A 16,366-nucleotide genomic window follows, 5' to 3' on the forward strand; every position below is an offset into this window, starting at 1 on the left:
AATATTTAATTGCCCCTTAAGTGAACACATTTTAGCTCTTTGCTTTATGAAACTATTACAGAGAGAGAGAGAGAGAGAGTGTTTAGCCTCTTTTATATTCACTGTGGCACTGAGAATGTATTAAAATGCTTTATCTTTGCTTGTTTGGAGAATGCTGCAGATACAAATTCCAGCATGTTTGCTCCAGAGATTGATTTATAGCAAGAGTGTTCGTTTAAAGAATTATATTGCCATATTATTCCTTTTCCCCTTCTCTTTTGCAGTTTTACTAAGAGCTTCAATAAGGGATTACAATCTTAATCTGCTGTTGTGGTTTTGAAGCATGATCCTGACATTGAAGATGCAGTTCAGCAGTGTGGCACCATAATGCTGATAAAAAAAAGATAGATACCAAATTCTGATTAATATGATCACATCTTCCATTTAATCTGTTCCATGTACTATTTTAATAACTATTTAGAAAACATCAACTGCAGAATAGTATATGTTACTTGATTTACAAATGAGAATGCTGCCAGGAATAAAGAGGGGTTTGCTTTGACCTAATGCCCTGGTACATGTTAGTGAGCAAAAGAACTGAGGAGAGTTGTGACAGAAAGAAGACTGCAGAGCTCCTCTCAGTGAGTAAACATCACCGCTAACCATCAGTGCATTGTGTGTGCATGGCAAGAAACATGGCTCTGGACTGATGCTTTGATTGAGGTATCAAACATACATTTTTGGATGTACAGAGGGGTCATGCACTGTGTTTCTCAACATTGGAACCTCTTGTCCCCTCCCTTCTGATCATAGGTGCTGGAACCAGTGGTGCTGGGGATGCTGCCACACCCCCCGGCTTGAAGTAGTAATAACAACCCAAATACATGGTTTCCATCTTCAGCACCCCCACTATAAAAATTGTTCCAGGACCATTGCTTCTGACTAGTTTTTGTGGGGCTACTTGCAGAGTAAGGTACTACTCAACATAAGGGTGGCAGATTTCATACCACAGTGCACAGAATGGTTTTTATGCAAAAGGGTTGCAATGAGGAAAGGTTACAGAACCCCTTTTTTCCCCCCACAGAATTGGTTCCATCCTCCACAGGTATCACAGAGTGAGAAGCTAGAGCCAGGTAAAATTTAATTGCAATAACTCCAAGCGGTGGAAATTTGGAGCTGGCAGCAGCCATTGGAATCACACACTAATTGTTTTACTAAACCTCTATATTTTATGCAATAATGCTAGCAATATAATTTTAGTATGGCAAGCAATGTGCCAAGAGAGATCAGCATTACTGGACATTTTCTATCCCATCTACAGTTAGGTACCTGAAGAGATGAGAATCTGCCAGGTTGGTTACGAGTGAGGAAATGTAACGAGAATATATATACGCGTCAGGGAGGGGTTGATATTAATATCTTAGGTTTCAGAGTAACAGCCGTGTTAGTCTGTATTCGCAAAAAGAAAAGGAGTACTTGTGGCACCTTAGAGACTAACACATTTATTTGAGCATAAGCTTTAAGTGAGCTGTAGCTCACGAAAGCTTATGTTCAAATAAATTGGTTAGTCTCTAAGGTGCCGCAAGTACTCCTTTTCTTTTTATTAATATCTTAGTGTCTTAGTCCATTATGGGCTTGAGGTGATCCTGATTTTATATAATCAGCAGGCTGGATTTTGTAGGCATCATGGCAGAAGTGAGTCTTAAGGAAGGATTTGGAGAATTGTCTCCAAACGGAGATACTCCTATCCATAAAGGCCATGAAATACATTTTATAGACAGGTTTCAGAGTAGCAGCCATGTTAGTCTGTATTCACAAAAAGAAAAAGAGTACTTGTGGCACCTTAGAGACTAACCAATTTATTTGAGCATGAGCTTTCGTGAGCTACAGTTCACTTCATTGGATGCATTCAGTGGAAATACAGTGAGGAGATTTATATACACACAGAACAGTCCAACATGTCTGGTAGATCAGATGTGTGCTGCTCTGCTCTGTGGCAGACTATGGATCATAAATGTGACGAACAAGAACCTGATCCTGCTCCAGTTGAACTCAGTGGTAAAACTCCCTTGGACTTTGAGAACAAAAGAGGGCTACATTTAGGCACCTGTCCTTGCTCATCAGCTGTTCTCACTGAGGTTTTAAGGAGTATACAAGTGAACATGCCTTTTTCTAATACATTGCTGAAGAGTCAGATGCAGACTATTTCAGGGACTTAGGGGTAAGATGAGTTGTCCTGCTGGGGTGTTGTAGTTGAGTTTTAAATGGTTTTTAGAGGGATACCTGGTCTGTCATGAGCTACAATTATACCTTGAGGTTAGTTGTAGTTTAGACTGTATAATGATTGAATTAATTGTAGTTTATCCCTTGTAAACACTAAAGTTGTCTACTGAATAAAGAAAACAAAAACCACACACATGGCATCACTGTCCCCGGGATCAGCGACACAGCCAGGGAAGTGGTATTTATGTATTTAAACCTGAATGTTCCTGACATTTTTCTCATTATGACTTCCCATTATTTATTCATAATTATTTCCTGTACAGCCAACATCACCCAAATGTCATGATTTCTAAGTACATCATTTTTACTGTCTGTATTTGTTCCAGATTCTCCAATTCTTGAGCTGCAAACCCTGGTCCCTGTGCACAGCTTTGGAACATGGGCTGTACATAGGGGAATTGCTTGGGGACTAGGAGGGAATGGAAAACCTGTCTTCCCCAGCTGCAGAGTAGCCCAAAAGTGGCTCTGTGGCCACAACTGCATCCTCACTGGATACTCCATTCAAAGGGTTTGGCTCGTGAACACTTGTAATCTCAGATATACCAGCCATACTCCCCCACCGCTAATGTGGAGAGAACCCCCACAGAACAGTGCTCTGTGATGCTTAAGGGGCAAAGAAGAACTCCCTGTGCAGATTTGCTGTACAGCAGACCTGCACCAGTTCCGCTACCTATTGGGTCAGAAGCATCAATGAAGAGCATGGCAGAATTTGACTACGTGTTATATTTGCACTGCTGTAAGCTTATTCGCCAGTCAGACATGAGCAGACAAGTTCAATGGTGATTATCTGAGAAAAAGAGAGTGAGTTTTTGATGGTTGTTTTTTTTAAAGCCTACTTTAAATTCAGTCCTGATGGACTTCACCGAGTGTGGAAACTAATGGCCACTACCTTCAAGTACAGCCACTACATGGGGTTTTCCTTCTAAAAGTGAGGAGTTTTTGAATGTGGATCAGGCCAGCCAAAGCACTGGTACCAGCAAAACAGAGATGACAAGGGAATGAAAGCATGGATTGAACTGCAGCAAAAAAGAGCTCTTTGAAATCCTTTGAGCAACACCAAGAAAGGAAAGAGTTTATTCTCAGGCTTCAAAAAACATTTCTGTTTTTCCTTCGTGCAGCATCCGAAAGAAGGATCTGGAGACTGAGTGGCGAGGGACCCAAAGGAGCATTGAGATGTTAAATTTATCTTTTATATCTGTGACTGCTAGATCAAAATATTTAAATAATAGAAGTGGGTTTTAAAAAAACCTTTGACAATAAACTTTGTTTCATTCCAATCAGGATGAGTATAATAAATTTGTGGTGAGCCTAACACATAACGGATGAGATCTTCAAAGGTGCCATGGTGTTTTAGACCTAGTGTGCTCATTGAAATTAATAGGAGTTTTGCTTCTAAATCCCGTTGCAGCTTTGAAAATCTCAGCTAATAGGAAAACAGCATCCTAAGTGTTTGAGGTTAGGTTGGTTGGGTTTTTTTAATTGTAATTTGTCCTTGACACCCAGTAATACACACAAACCAGTTCAGTTCATCACATAATTGTATACATTCACTGCACCAGACAGAGATTTTCCATTTCATGCCTCATTCAAAATTTGGATTTCAGAAACTGACATTACCATATATTACCTGGTTATACTTTTTTGTTCTTTTTGGAAAGTTTTCTCAAGTTGGCTGCATAAAGCAAGGGCCAAATTCTGACTTCAGTTGGTCTTGTGTAAATCCAGAGTAACTCAAGTGACTTCAATACCATTATACTGAATTTATATCTGACGACAATCTGGCCCCTGGTGTGCATTGGTGGTTTGAGGACTTTCTGGTTGTGCCTGTGACTTTAATCCAACATCCCATAGCACTGAGGCAGCTGTTAGGAAATCTAGGCCCATTTCATTTTAGTATATCACAAATTCTCCACACAGCCTTGTCATTGCAATGTTATACGTGTTTAATATTTGTATTCTGCTGACATTTGGTGAAGTCCCAGTCTGCTGTTTCAGAAATGATCAAAACTGTAGACAGCACAATCTATGCTCTGGTTCCTGTATCTGCACTCCCCCATTTCTAACTTGGCCTTTTGGGATAATGTCCCCTGTCCGTTCAATGGGATGGAGCAAACTTCTACCTCTTGATGGAAAGATCAGTTAGAATAGAACTCATGTGGTTTCTACTCCACTCTGTGTATTTTCCTGTGGTGGAATGGAAAATTATTTACTCTCCATGGAAAAGAGAATGTATTACAGTATCTTTTGTAAAGGGCTCTCACATATTGTATATATCCAATTTAGTTCTAACCTTTTGGAAGAAGGATGTAGGAGTCATTCCGATCAGCTTATACAGAATGTACATAAAGGCAGACAAGAAGGCAGATCATGAAAAGGTGGAATAATGAGGATAATACAACCGCATGTTAATACTGATAATATTCTTGATTATTCAAAAATAAAGTGATGCTTAGCAACTGTTAGATAACTACAAAAAATCTCTATAAATATTTTCATTGTGTATTTAAATAACATGCAATAATTAGCAAATTAAATGTAAACCAGCTGATTCAGAACTGATTAGCACATAGGATGAGTATTTCAAATTGGTCTTTCCGTTTTCATAGAATCATAGAATATCAGGGTTGGAAGGGACCTCAGGAGGTCATCTAGTCCAACCCCCTGCTCAAAGCAGGACCGATCCCCGACTAAATCATCCCAGCCAGGGCTTTGTCAAGCCTGACCTTAAAAACTTCTAGGGAAGGAGATTCCACCGTCTCCCTAGGTAACACATTCCAGTGTTTCCCCACCCTCATAGTGAAAAAGTTTTTCCTAATATCCAACCTAAATCTCCCCCACTGCAACTTGAGACCATTACTCCTTGTTCTGTCATCTGCTACCACTGAGAACAGTCTAGTGCCATCCTCTTTGGAACCCCCTTTCAGGTAGTTGAAAGCAGCTATCAAATCCCCCCTCATTCTTCTCTTCTGAAGACTAAACATCCCCAATTCCCTCAGCCTCTCCTCATAAGTCATGTGTTCCAGTCCCCTAATCATTTCTGTTGCCCTCCGCTGGACTCTTTCCAATTTTTCCACATCCTTCTTGTAGTGTGGGGCCCAAAACTGGACACAGTACTCCAGATGAGGCCTCACCAATGTCGAATAGAGGGGAACGATCACGTCCCTCGATCTGCTGGCAATGCCCCTACTTATACATCCCAAAATGCCATTGGCCTTCTTGGTAACAAGGGCACACTGCTGACTCATATCCAGCTTCTCGTCCACTGTCACCCCTAGGTCCTTTTCTGTAGAACTGCTGCCGAGCCATTTGGTCCCTAGTCTGTAGCGGTGCGTTGGATTCTTCTGTCCTAAGTGCAGAACTCTGCACTTGTCCTTGTTGAACCTCATCAGATTTCTTTTGGCCCAATCCTCCAATTTGTCTAGGTCCCTCTGTATCCTATCCCTACCCTCCAGGGTATCTACCACTCCTCCCAGTTTAGTGTCATCTGCAAACTTGCTGAGAGTGCAATCCACACCATCCTCCAGATCATTTATGAAGATATTGAACAAAACCGGCCCCAGGACCGACCCCTGGGGCTCTCCACTTGATACCGACTGCCAACTAGACATGGAGCCATTGATCACTACCCGTTGAGCCCGACAATCTAGCCAGCTTTATGTCCACCTTACGGTCCATTCATGCAGCCCGTACTTCTTTAACTTGCTGGCAAGAATACTGTGGGAGACTGTATCAAAAGCTTTGCTAAAGTCAAGGAACAACACATCCACTGCTTTCCCTTCATCCACAGAGCCAGTTATCTCATCATAGAAGGCAATTAGATTAGTCAGGCATGACTTGCTCTTGGTGAATCCATGCTGACTGTTCCTGATCACTTCCCTCTCCTCTAAGTGCTTCAGAATTGATTTCTTGAGGACCTGCTCCATGATTTTTCCAGGGACTGAGGTGAGGCTGACTGGCCTGTAGTTCCCAGGATCCTCCTTCTTCCCTTTTTTAAAGATGGGCACTACATTAGCCTTTTTCCAGTCATCTGGGACCTCCACCAATCGCCATGAGTTTTCAAAGATAATGGCCAATTTTTTGTCTATTTCATTTGAGATCCTATTGCCCATTTAACTAGTTTTGTTTGGCCCTTCTGCATTTTTGGTAATTAGTACTGTGTTAAATTATTATTAAAATATTTGCTAAGGATTACAAATGTAGCAACTACATTATTATGCATAACAGATAGTTTTAATGAACATTTTTATTAACATGAAATTGCGTTATATTTGTCTAAAACCATATTTACCTATTTTGATTTAAATGGTTATTTTAAATTTTTGTGTATCGTATATTTATGTAATCTGCATGTACTAACTAAATGGAACTCCCTGAACATATGGATAACTTTCTGAGAAGACCTTAAAAAAGACCTTAAAAGAATTTAAAAAGAAAGCACTGAAACATCTGGAGGGGAAAATATTTGTTTGGATTCCATGACTGGTGGCAATTTTTGGAAAAAAAATTATCCAAACTTCAGTGCTACTTTCTCTTGCAAGCTAATTTTTTCTCCATTAGAAAAAGGTAGAGTGGGAACAGATGTTCATGGAGGTTTTACGTCTTTGAAGTAGTTGTTCTCTGTTGTACAGATGGACCCTGAATGTGAAGCTACAAACTTTTTGCATGTTAGTTTGAGGCTCATGAAATGTATTCTGTGTAATAGCTATGGGCTGGATAGTCTTTTCCGCTTCTGCGAGCAGAAGGGACCTGGAGCATTGATCCCTGTCTTGGGACCCTGCAACAGTTCCACTCCAGTTTCCTCTGCATAAATTTGGGGGCAATCCTGGTAGAGAAATGCTGGTAGGGAAACAAAGCTCATTCCTGGATGAGTCTACAGATATCAAAGTGAATATGCTTTTAGGAACTGATGTTACTTTTAGCTGCATTAACTCTTACTGGGGTCCTTTTTGTAGTTGCTACCACAGGAGCCTTGCTGATAGGAATCCTAGCTATCAGTGAGGAAATGGGCTAACCCAACCCCTCCACACAAGTGTTTCTGTATCTAGCCAACTGTATCTGAAGAGCTACAGGTGAAATTTGGGGCCCTGGTACATTATGTTCACTGCCCCCTCCCCACTTCACTTTATTTATACAGACATTGCAGATCTTTGGTGGGGGAGAAGGGAGGAGGCTGAGCTTGAGGCCCTGGTACAATTGTCCTCACCTTCCTCCTCTCTCATCAGCACTGACAGGGCCTGCAGGCTGCACCTACTGCACACTGTGCTCTCCACAAAGCCTCTCCCCCTGTGGGAAAACCTACTGGGAAACTCTGAGAGCACAATCACAAACTGTTTCCTGGCCCCTTTATTCCCCACTCCCTAGTAGCCCTCTAGTGGAATTCTCTGTGAGAGAGGATGAGCCAGCCCTTAATTTTCTAGTTTCTATGGGCTTAGTTCTAGTGTAAGTCCTTGGCATTAGGCCCAGGATGAATTTGGCCCTGTGGCTTTGATCAGACAAAGGTGATGCTGTACGTTGTACAGCGAGGAAGGAACTGAACTTGCAGTACCTAAGGCTTTCTTCCTTCCTAGGGGGGGGTCTATGATCATGGTCCAGTTCAGAGGGGAAAAAAATCACCGTCCCTTCCTCTCACTTTTATTTGCAGCTATTTGTGTGCACATGTGCTATTCTTCAGGCCTAATTCCATGCTGACATCTTACAAGTGAGCACTAACTGGGTCACAGACCTCTTCTTTATTTCCTCTTCCGTCTATTAGTTCTTTTCTTACATTTCTTCTGGCAGTTCCTCCTCTCCCTCCCCACTTAGACAATGGCTTCTATTGAAATTGAAGATGTTCTTGCATCTGCTGCCAATACTCACATTGCCTCTGAGTCTCTTCCTCTTTATTCTCTGGCTTACAGGGAGCTTCTTTCTTTTGCTGCCCTCTCAAATTCCATTTGATCAACTTTTCCTCCTTGAGTTTTCCTTTCCATCATCCCCCTCCAAATGGCTGTTGTTGGCAGCCATCAGATTATATTAAAAACCTGTTGAAGGCACCCATTCTCTGAGGAAAGATGAGCTATTGCGTTGTATTGTAACATCCATTGTTTAATTTTACGATTAGGTCTCAAGTGATATAAAAGTAAACTGTCCTTTTAAAAATGAACAGTCCCACGTTCTGCACTGATGTAAACCTCCTTCAGCTCACTGAATTTAATGGAGTTGTACCAAGGTTAAATTAGTGCAGGATTTGACACTGTGTGAAGCCAAATGCCAGCGCTAAGTAATAAATCCTTCCATTTTTTATTACAGTCTTGTTTGTGCTGCAACAAACAAACACACGCACCATGGGAAAGGACCGTGACCCTGCTCCTGCTCCCATAGAAGTCAATGGAAGTTTTGCCGCTGATTTCCCTGGAAGCAGTATTGGGTCCATTTTTTAAAGAGCCATGCACACCTATGGCCCTGGGGCCAGGCACACCTCTGGCACATTAATCAAACAGAACACCTGCACTGTAAACTGCACACTAATGGCAGTGTGTTTACCATAGTTACATTAGACCAAGAGGTTCCACTGCCAAAGCCTAATGCCCATTTAACAGCAAGGCACTTTTTTTCCCCCTGGGTCTATGGAATGCTCTTAGGTAATTATTGAGAGCTAGATGGTACCCAGTTACAGTGGAGGTGTGCAAAGGATGCGTGAAGCCTTTGCAACACTTGCATCTCCTCTACAGTGGTAAGACCCAATGGCTGCCTCTCCAAGTTCCCCTGTAGACTCTAGCCACCCCAAAAGGGGTTGGCTGGACACATCCACCCTCTCAGGGAGGTAGGAATAGGCATGATCCCCTGCATGTTTGGGAACACTGGAAGATGTCTTTCCTGAGTTCCTACTCTCTCAGCTTCTGCTCTCAGGTCTTCTTATACATTGCTCTGTATGTTTGCTATAGTTTTGCATCATAAAATGACTGTGTCAGCACTTCCATGGTACCTGAAGCCTTAGGGCTGTATTAGAATGGTGTAAATCTGGAGTAATACAATGGATTTGTATTTACTCTGTATTTGCACTGATTTAATTAAGAGCAGAATTTTGGCTCTTTCTCTGTGAATTAGTATGAGCACAGGAGGAGTGCATGGATCATGTCATATTTGTTCTGGGAGACACTGGGCTACTATAAAGTAATTATGTATCTGGAGTAGACACTATAAAAATAATAATGTATTGTATGTTTCTTGTACTTTCTCATAAATTCTGAACAGCAGACTTTCTGGGCTGATCTGTGCAGAGCAAAGTTGATCTGACCACTCCCCTGTTCCTGCGTCTGCTCTGTTCAAGGCTATTCCCCTTTCAGAGGTCAGAGCAGCGCTGCTCTTAGATCAGCTCTCAGTAGCCCCAAGAACCCCAAACTGCAGCCAAATCTAATTAGATTCACCCTTACCCACAAAACAATTTGTAAAATATGTGGTCAAAAGTTGGATTAGGAGCTTGATTCTGGTCTTGCTGATATTGGTATAAATCTGAGTCAGTGGAATTATACCAATGTCAAACCAGAACCAGGCCCCTAATTTCTATCTTGTATCTTTGACACAGTATTTTCTACCTCCTAACAAATTACAAACATTCTCACTATGTTAGAAACCAAGGGCTTATTGTACTGTTTTGGAAAAAGCAGAGCTCCTGAACCTACCTGAATCTACAGTCAAGAAAAATGTGAAAAAAATGGCTTAAACACCCCTAGATTTGTTTCTAGTCTGAGACGTGCATCCACCCCTGCAAACATTTTCCAAGTTCATCTGACTCTCACCTGGACTCTTAGATGCTCTTGGTTTCAGTATTATTTCATAGTTTTCCATAGCAGTTTATTATTCCTCTTATACTAATCCGATGTTTTATGAAGTATGTAATTCTCTAAACTTCACAGACAAAGAGGCATGTTGTAGTTCAGCTGATTGGATGTTCCGAGATGAACTTCGGATTTTAAGATCTAAAACTGTGTGTTTTTCCTGGATAGAAATTGGATAATGTGTACTAGCTGAATTCTGAGACGGATCCTTTCTTATACCAAAAGTAACTGACTCTTGGAACTGTTCCTTGCTCCTAAGTGACTGCAGTTATTTTAGGGCTGGTGGTTTGCAATACTCGTTATGGTTTACTAATGAAACCAAATTGGTGACCTTTGTCCTTACCAAAAAATGATAACACGCAGATGTACAAAAACCCACATTCATGTGCAGTTTTATTGGTGCATTACAACATTACATTTCCTTCACATTAAGAGAGCATGAAATTAAAATACACTGATCCACAAAAATGCTTTCCTTACACTGACTTGTACTGGTAATTATAGCTCCTCTGGCCTTTTCTGTAAGTTTCATTTTATTACATTTTTCATAATTTTAATTACACCTTAATCAAAGCTTTTCCATGGTCTGTTTTATTACTTTCAATTTAATTACATCCATTAAAAATACTTTCTTTGCTGCATTGCAAAGTCCTTTTCACCCATTTATCTTGCAATATAAGTATTATGGTGCACAACATTTCATATTCCAGCATTTTCACAGTTGCATTTCTTCTAAGTGCTGTGTCAGCCTTTCCCATCCCAACTAAGAAGGGGAATATAGCTAACTTGTATCAAAGTCCATTAAAATAGTGGGGATTTTTACAGCACATTTAGGAGGCCCTACTCATTTTTTAAGAATACACCAGATTTATATAAAAATGTGTAAAATGCACTATATCTCAATAATAAAAGTTCAATTTCAGTTTAAGAATTTTTTAAATAGTTGCATACATGCCAGAAGCCAGGTTTTTCCACTAAAAGACAAAGCTAATGGAAAAGTCCTACAAAATTTATAGAAATGATAAATTTGCTAGTTTTCTTCATCATCCTATATAAAATTATATTCCTGATTTAGAATTCTGTAGAATGGTGTAAAAACTCTATAGCAAGGAGATAATTCTTTATTACATTTGCTTAGGTTTCTAGAGTAATGATTGGTCTACTACAGCTGGGTTTTGTTGGTAAAGCTAAACTAGGAAAACCCTTCTAGTGAGGATGCAGTTAAACCGGCATAACTATGCTTATATTGGTTTAATTTATGTCATTCTGAGGAACTGGCATAAACTATAGTGGCATATAAAAACAATTATGCTGGCATAATTTTATCTACACTAGGGCCTATAGCACCAGTATAAACCAGGCCTAATTTCTGTGGATCCCCTATTGGTCTCATCCCTATTGCATTTTCTACGACTTTTCCATAAGGTCATTTCCTATTAATGTATATTTCAGAATTTTGTATCTGTTTTTATTAAATGACTTTGACAGCATTCTTTTGCGTGCATTTTTTTTATTTAGAAAAAGGATTCATAACTTGTTTTTCTTCTATAAAAATTCAAGTGTTGCCAATCAGGGAATAGCTCTTCTCAAAAAATCTACAAAGTGTACCTTTGACAAAAATAAATGACAAGCCTTTACACTGAGACACACAGCTTTTTTGAATCACAAAACGCCTACAAGGCCAATACATATTCCAACAGGAACACATTAGTTATAAGGTAGCTATGGCACCGATCTCCTCCAATCTAAAGCACCATAATGGATATTGTTGATCAAAGCTGTCATGATCACCTTAAAGAGCTGATCTAGCCAAGAAATGTTCAACTGTCAGAGTGTGATTTTTAGAACATTTTACCTGCTCTTTCCTAATCCATATATTAAAGGAAATGCTGGAAGCTGACATTCTGCCATTCAAAGGTACATCATTTCACTGGAGTGTGATATGTTTTTAATATGTCATACTGCATGAATAATGAATGGAAACATGAACCTAAAAAAATAAATTAACTAACATAGGTTGGACATACACATAGTTACCTCCTCTGCACTGCATCCAAAGCCCATTGGAGTACTATGAAATGATTCCCATTGACTTAATGGGCTTTGGATCAGGCAACAAGATGACCCTTACAAATGCTAGGCTTAGCAATATGATGAATTGAAAATGGGGAAATGAGCAAATGGAATATTTTTCTCAGAATTCAGCCAGGCATATTACAGTGCTGGAAACTGGCTGAAGCATTCATACATGTGAAACCAGTGCTGATGAACCAAAGTCCTTACATTCCTTAAGATCACAACCAATGCTGGAGTGAGACATTAGAGACAGTTCTACCAGGACAGCTGTGGCACATGGAGATTCACAGAAAATATGGTGTTTCTTCAACTGTGCAGTTCTAGGATTTTTGCTTGTTTGTTTTTAAGATTGCAGCTTGTTATATGCCATGGGAGTTGCTGCAGTTTCATTCAATTTTGAAAATAATTCCTGCACGAGCTCTCAGAAAAAAAATGCTAATATTTTAATATCCAGTTTCTAATCCAGCCTATGAACATATGTTATTGCAAGCTGACAATTTCCACAGCTTTGGCTCACTCTGCTGTCAGCCTCATCCTCCAAAACCCTGGATGTGAATAGACTTGGCTCTTTTCAGACTCTTGCTCTTCATACATTTCAGCAACTGTTTAATTACCAGCTCAGAATAACCCTGCCAAAACTTGATAACTAGCACTTCAACATCATGTGGAAGATTTATTATGTTAGAAGACTAGAACAGAAACATAAGGAAGTTGCCGCTTACACATCAAATTATATAAAGAAATAGACCAAGGGCTGATTATGGCGGTTGCTGAAAACCTCCTGAAAGTGATGACCACACTCAACACTCACTGAAGTCATGGACAGTTGAGGACAATCTGCTTCCTAGGAGGTGCTCAGCATCACACAGCATCCACTGTTTTCAGATTGACTGTATCTTCAAATACCTCTCATTCAAAACTATTCAGTTAACTAGCCTGGATTTGGCATGTTCCTTCTATTGACACTTTTCTCCTCCCTGGATTTTTTTTGTTTTGGCAACGGACTGAAAAGAGACAGCTGGACAAAACAGTATGCACTGAAAACTGAACCTTAAAAGTAAGAGGATGTTACTGTATGAAAAAGAATATCTTAAAAAAAAATCACTGCCCAAATGTACTGTAGGAAACATCATGTTAAGAGACCAGTTTGGAGGAATGTGAGAAGGGCTAAAAGTTCATTGTACACAGTTATTAGTCATACTGGTCCTTCAGTTACTCCCTCTAGAGGCAGGCTGGTAGCATTATCTGCTGTAGGTCTCTCTTCTTTCTTCGTTGAGGTCTGAACTAGGAGGCTGACGTAAGGTTTATGGCAAGCCATGTTACCCAAAGGTGGGTAGTGCTGTCTGTAGCAAATATAAGCGAAAATTAGGCCAATGATTCCTCCGACAAAAGCATCTAGGTAGGAAAAGCAACAAAAAATCAAGCATGTTAGTGTTGAAATAGCAGCCAATATCAATGGGGGTGGATGGGGGGAATTAAAGCCTGCATCCAAGAGGTGGAAAGATTCTCTATGAGTGTAAGTGACATTGCATTGGGGCCTTAGTAAGAATATCAGAACGGCCATCTTAAGTCAGACCAATGGTCCATTTAGTGCCAAAGGCTTCAGAGGAAATGAACAGAACAGGGCAATTTCAAGTGATCCATCCCAGTCATCCAGTCCCAGCTTCTCGCAGTTGGAGATTTAGGGAAACCCAGAGCAGGGGTTTGTGACCCTGACCATCGATGGACTTACCCTCCATGAACTTATCCAATTCTTTTTGGAACCCAGTTATACTTTTAGCCTTCACAACATCCCCTGCTAACCAGTTCTAAATGTTGACTGTTCACTGTGTGAAGTACTTAATTATGTTTGTGTTAAGCCTTCTGCCAATTAATTTCATTGGGTGACCCTTGGTTTTTCTGTTATGTGAAGTGGTAAACAACAGTTCCATATTCACTTTCTTCATTCCATTCATGATTTTATAGACCACTATCACAGTGATCTCCATTCCCTCTGTCCTAATCGATAGCATCACATTGGAACTCCCGCTGGAAAATGTCAATATAATGGCAACTCTCATTATATTGATGAAGATGAGAGAACAGCACCCTTTTCATTTAGAGAGGATACTAGGACTCCCAGAGTATCCAGAGCTGCAAGCACACTGTTAATTATGTTATGTCCTTTCCACTATGATCAACATAGTTAGCTGCAGTATAATGACCTCCTTTTGACTCAAACTTCTCCTGACAGCATTGGACTTTACAGCTCAGGCATGAGTATTTTTAATTTCTCTCAGGTTCTTCAAACAAGAGCAGCTGGGAAACCTTGTGTGTTCGTCCTTTCTCTGTCCTTTAAAAAAGAGCTCACCCTTCCTGGAGGCTTTTGAATTATGAAGATTAGTACCTTTTCTTTAGGTTATTGATATGGCATGATTGATAACTCAGACCTCAATTCTGCCAGTCTTACATATAGTAAGTAGCACCTTACTCATGAGTATTCTGATGGACTTCACTGTTACTACTCACAAGTTGCTATATGTAGTGAGGATACACAATCATGTGTTCCTACTACTCTATACTGTACACTACACCCACCTGTTACATCTCCTTAATTAGAGCTAGATTGTACAAACCTTTAAATTGGTGAGCACAAGTTGACATGTAGAGCCCCACGGAAGTCAAAGAGATTGCTTGTGTGGGTACATTCTTGTGTGGGTAAATGCTCACCAGTATGACCAAGTGTTTCACAATCTAGCCATTCATACACTCTTTGGGGTAGGGATGCTTTTATTGTGTGTTTGTACACCATCCACCACAGAGGGACTCTGATCCTGACCAAGGCCCATGGAAACTACCACAATACAAACTAACCACATGACTGCAGTGCTTTAGATCTCTGGGTTGCTGATCTTGCCCCATGTACTCCACAAAATTAGAGTAAGCATTTTCAGTCTGGTTTTCTCCAAGAAGACGCCTGTGTTTAGTTTGAGATCCTAGTAGAGACAGTCTTGTAAAATACTATTTTTAATTAATTTACCAACAATAGAAAGGGAACATTGTTCCAGACTCCTTGTTTACTCCGGTTCTATATATTTCCATTTATCTAGTTAATAAATTCATTGGAATCTTTTCAGATTAGAGAAAGCCATATGTTGAGTTAGGGTCTTAAAATAGTCAATGTACTTGGGATTCTATATGGAATATGCTAATCTGTTATAGTTCACTAATGCCAGCACAAAGACAATGAACACTATACTTTCCATCACAACTGAAGGCGGCTCGGAGAAAGCTCATAATATTGATTCTGAGATTCCGTTCTATGGCTTTTTAATGTAAGGTAATGCTATTTCCTCTTTCACCTACAGTTCACTAAGTCCTGTACAGTATATTGATAGTCCTTGCTCATTCCCCACTGGACAGTTAAGGCTGTATCACAAAGCCACCATAAATAATTTAACACAATTGGCTGCCTCCACTGAGCACAAAAGACAGGGGCTGAGCTACAATGCTAAATTTTACAGAGTGACTCGCCCCTCCCTGGAGACTGCGGTTTTCTCAGGTAAGAGCTAAGGTCACTTGCAGGATAACATGGCTGCCTGAATAATCTCTGGTTTGTAAGCAGCCAGCTGAGTTTTCAGCATCATCTACTTAAGCTTCAAAGACAAACATATGCAGCTGTAATGGACATAGTGGTAACCCCTTGGGTGTAATCTATTTCCACAACATATAAAACACATCATAATTATCTGCCTCACAGCACATATTTTAGTCCATAAATAATTCTTGCTCTTGGCAGGATAAAACACACTGCAAACATGCATAGACCAAGCTAGAGAATAATTACTGAATCTTTTCTCACAGACACGCAGTTTTAATACTACATTCCACAGCATATCTATCTCTATGCACATGAATTTGCCGAAATAATTAGTCTGCAATTTCAAGTAGTTATCTGAATTTTTTAAAATTTAATTTCTATTTTTCTTCATTGATTTAGAATGTTCCACCATCCTTAAAATGTCTTGTCAATAAATTGCTATAAAAATGATTGTCTACACTTGAAATTGTTGCTATTTTACTGTACATTACTTTTACAGCTGGTCAACATTGTTTGACCAAATTTTTTTTCTGTCAGAAAATATGGTTTCATCTAAATCGATTTTCACTAGATATTTTAAATTTTCGAATCAGAAAAAGTACAATGAAAAATTTTGTTTTGAATAGGATAA

The 16,366-nt window shown here is 39.9% G+C and overlaps 1 protein-coding gene across 1 annotated transcript in view; it reads right to left on the minus strand.

Annotated features, from left to right (window-relative positions):
- Positions 1–13,350: 13,350 nt before the first annotated feature.
- The window catches only part of PLPP4 (phospholipid phosphatase 4), a 94,570-nt gene continuing 91,554 nt past the window's right edge, over positions 13,351–16,366 (minus strand). The window contains exon 7 of the mRNA XM_077822863.1: positions 13,351–13,550. Coding sequence (XP_077678989.1) covers positions 13,351–13,550 — 200 coding nt within the window. The remainder of the gene's footprint in view (positions 13,551–16,366) is intronic.

This window comes from Eretmochelys imbricata, chromosome 7 (genome assembly GCF_965152235.1).
Source record: "Eretmochelys imbricata isolate rEreImb1 chromosome 7, rEreImb1.hap1, whole genome shotgun sequence".
Taxonomy (NCBI): domain Eukaryota; kingdom Metazoa; phylum Chordata; order Testudines; family Cheloniidae; genus Eretmochelys; species Eretmochelys imbricata.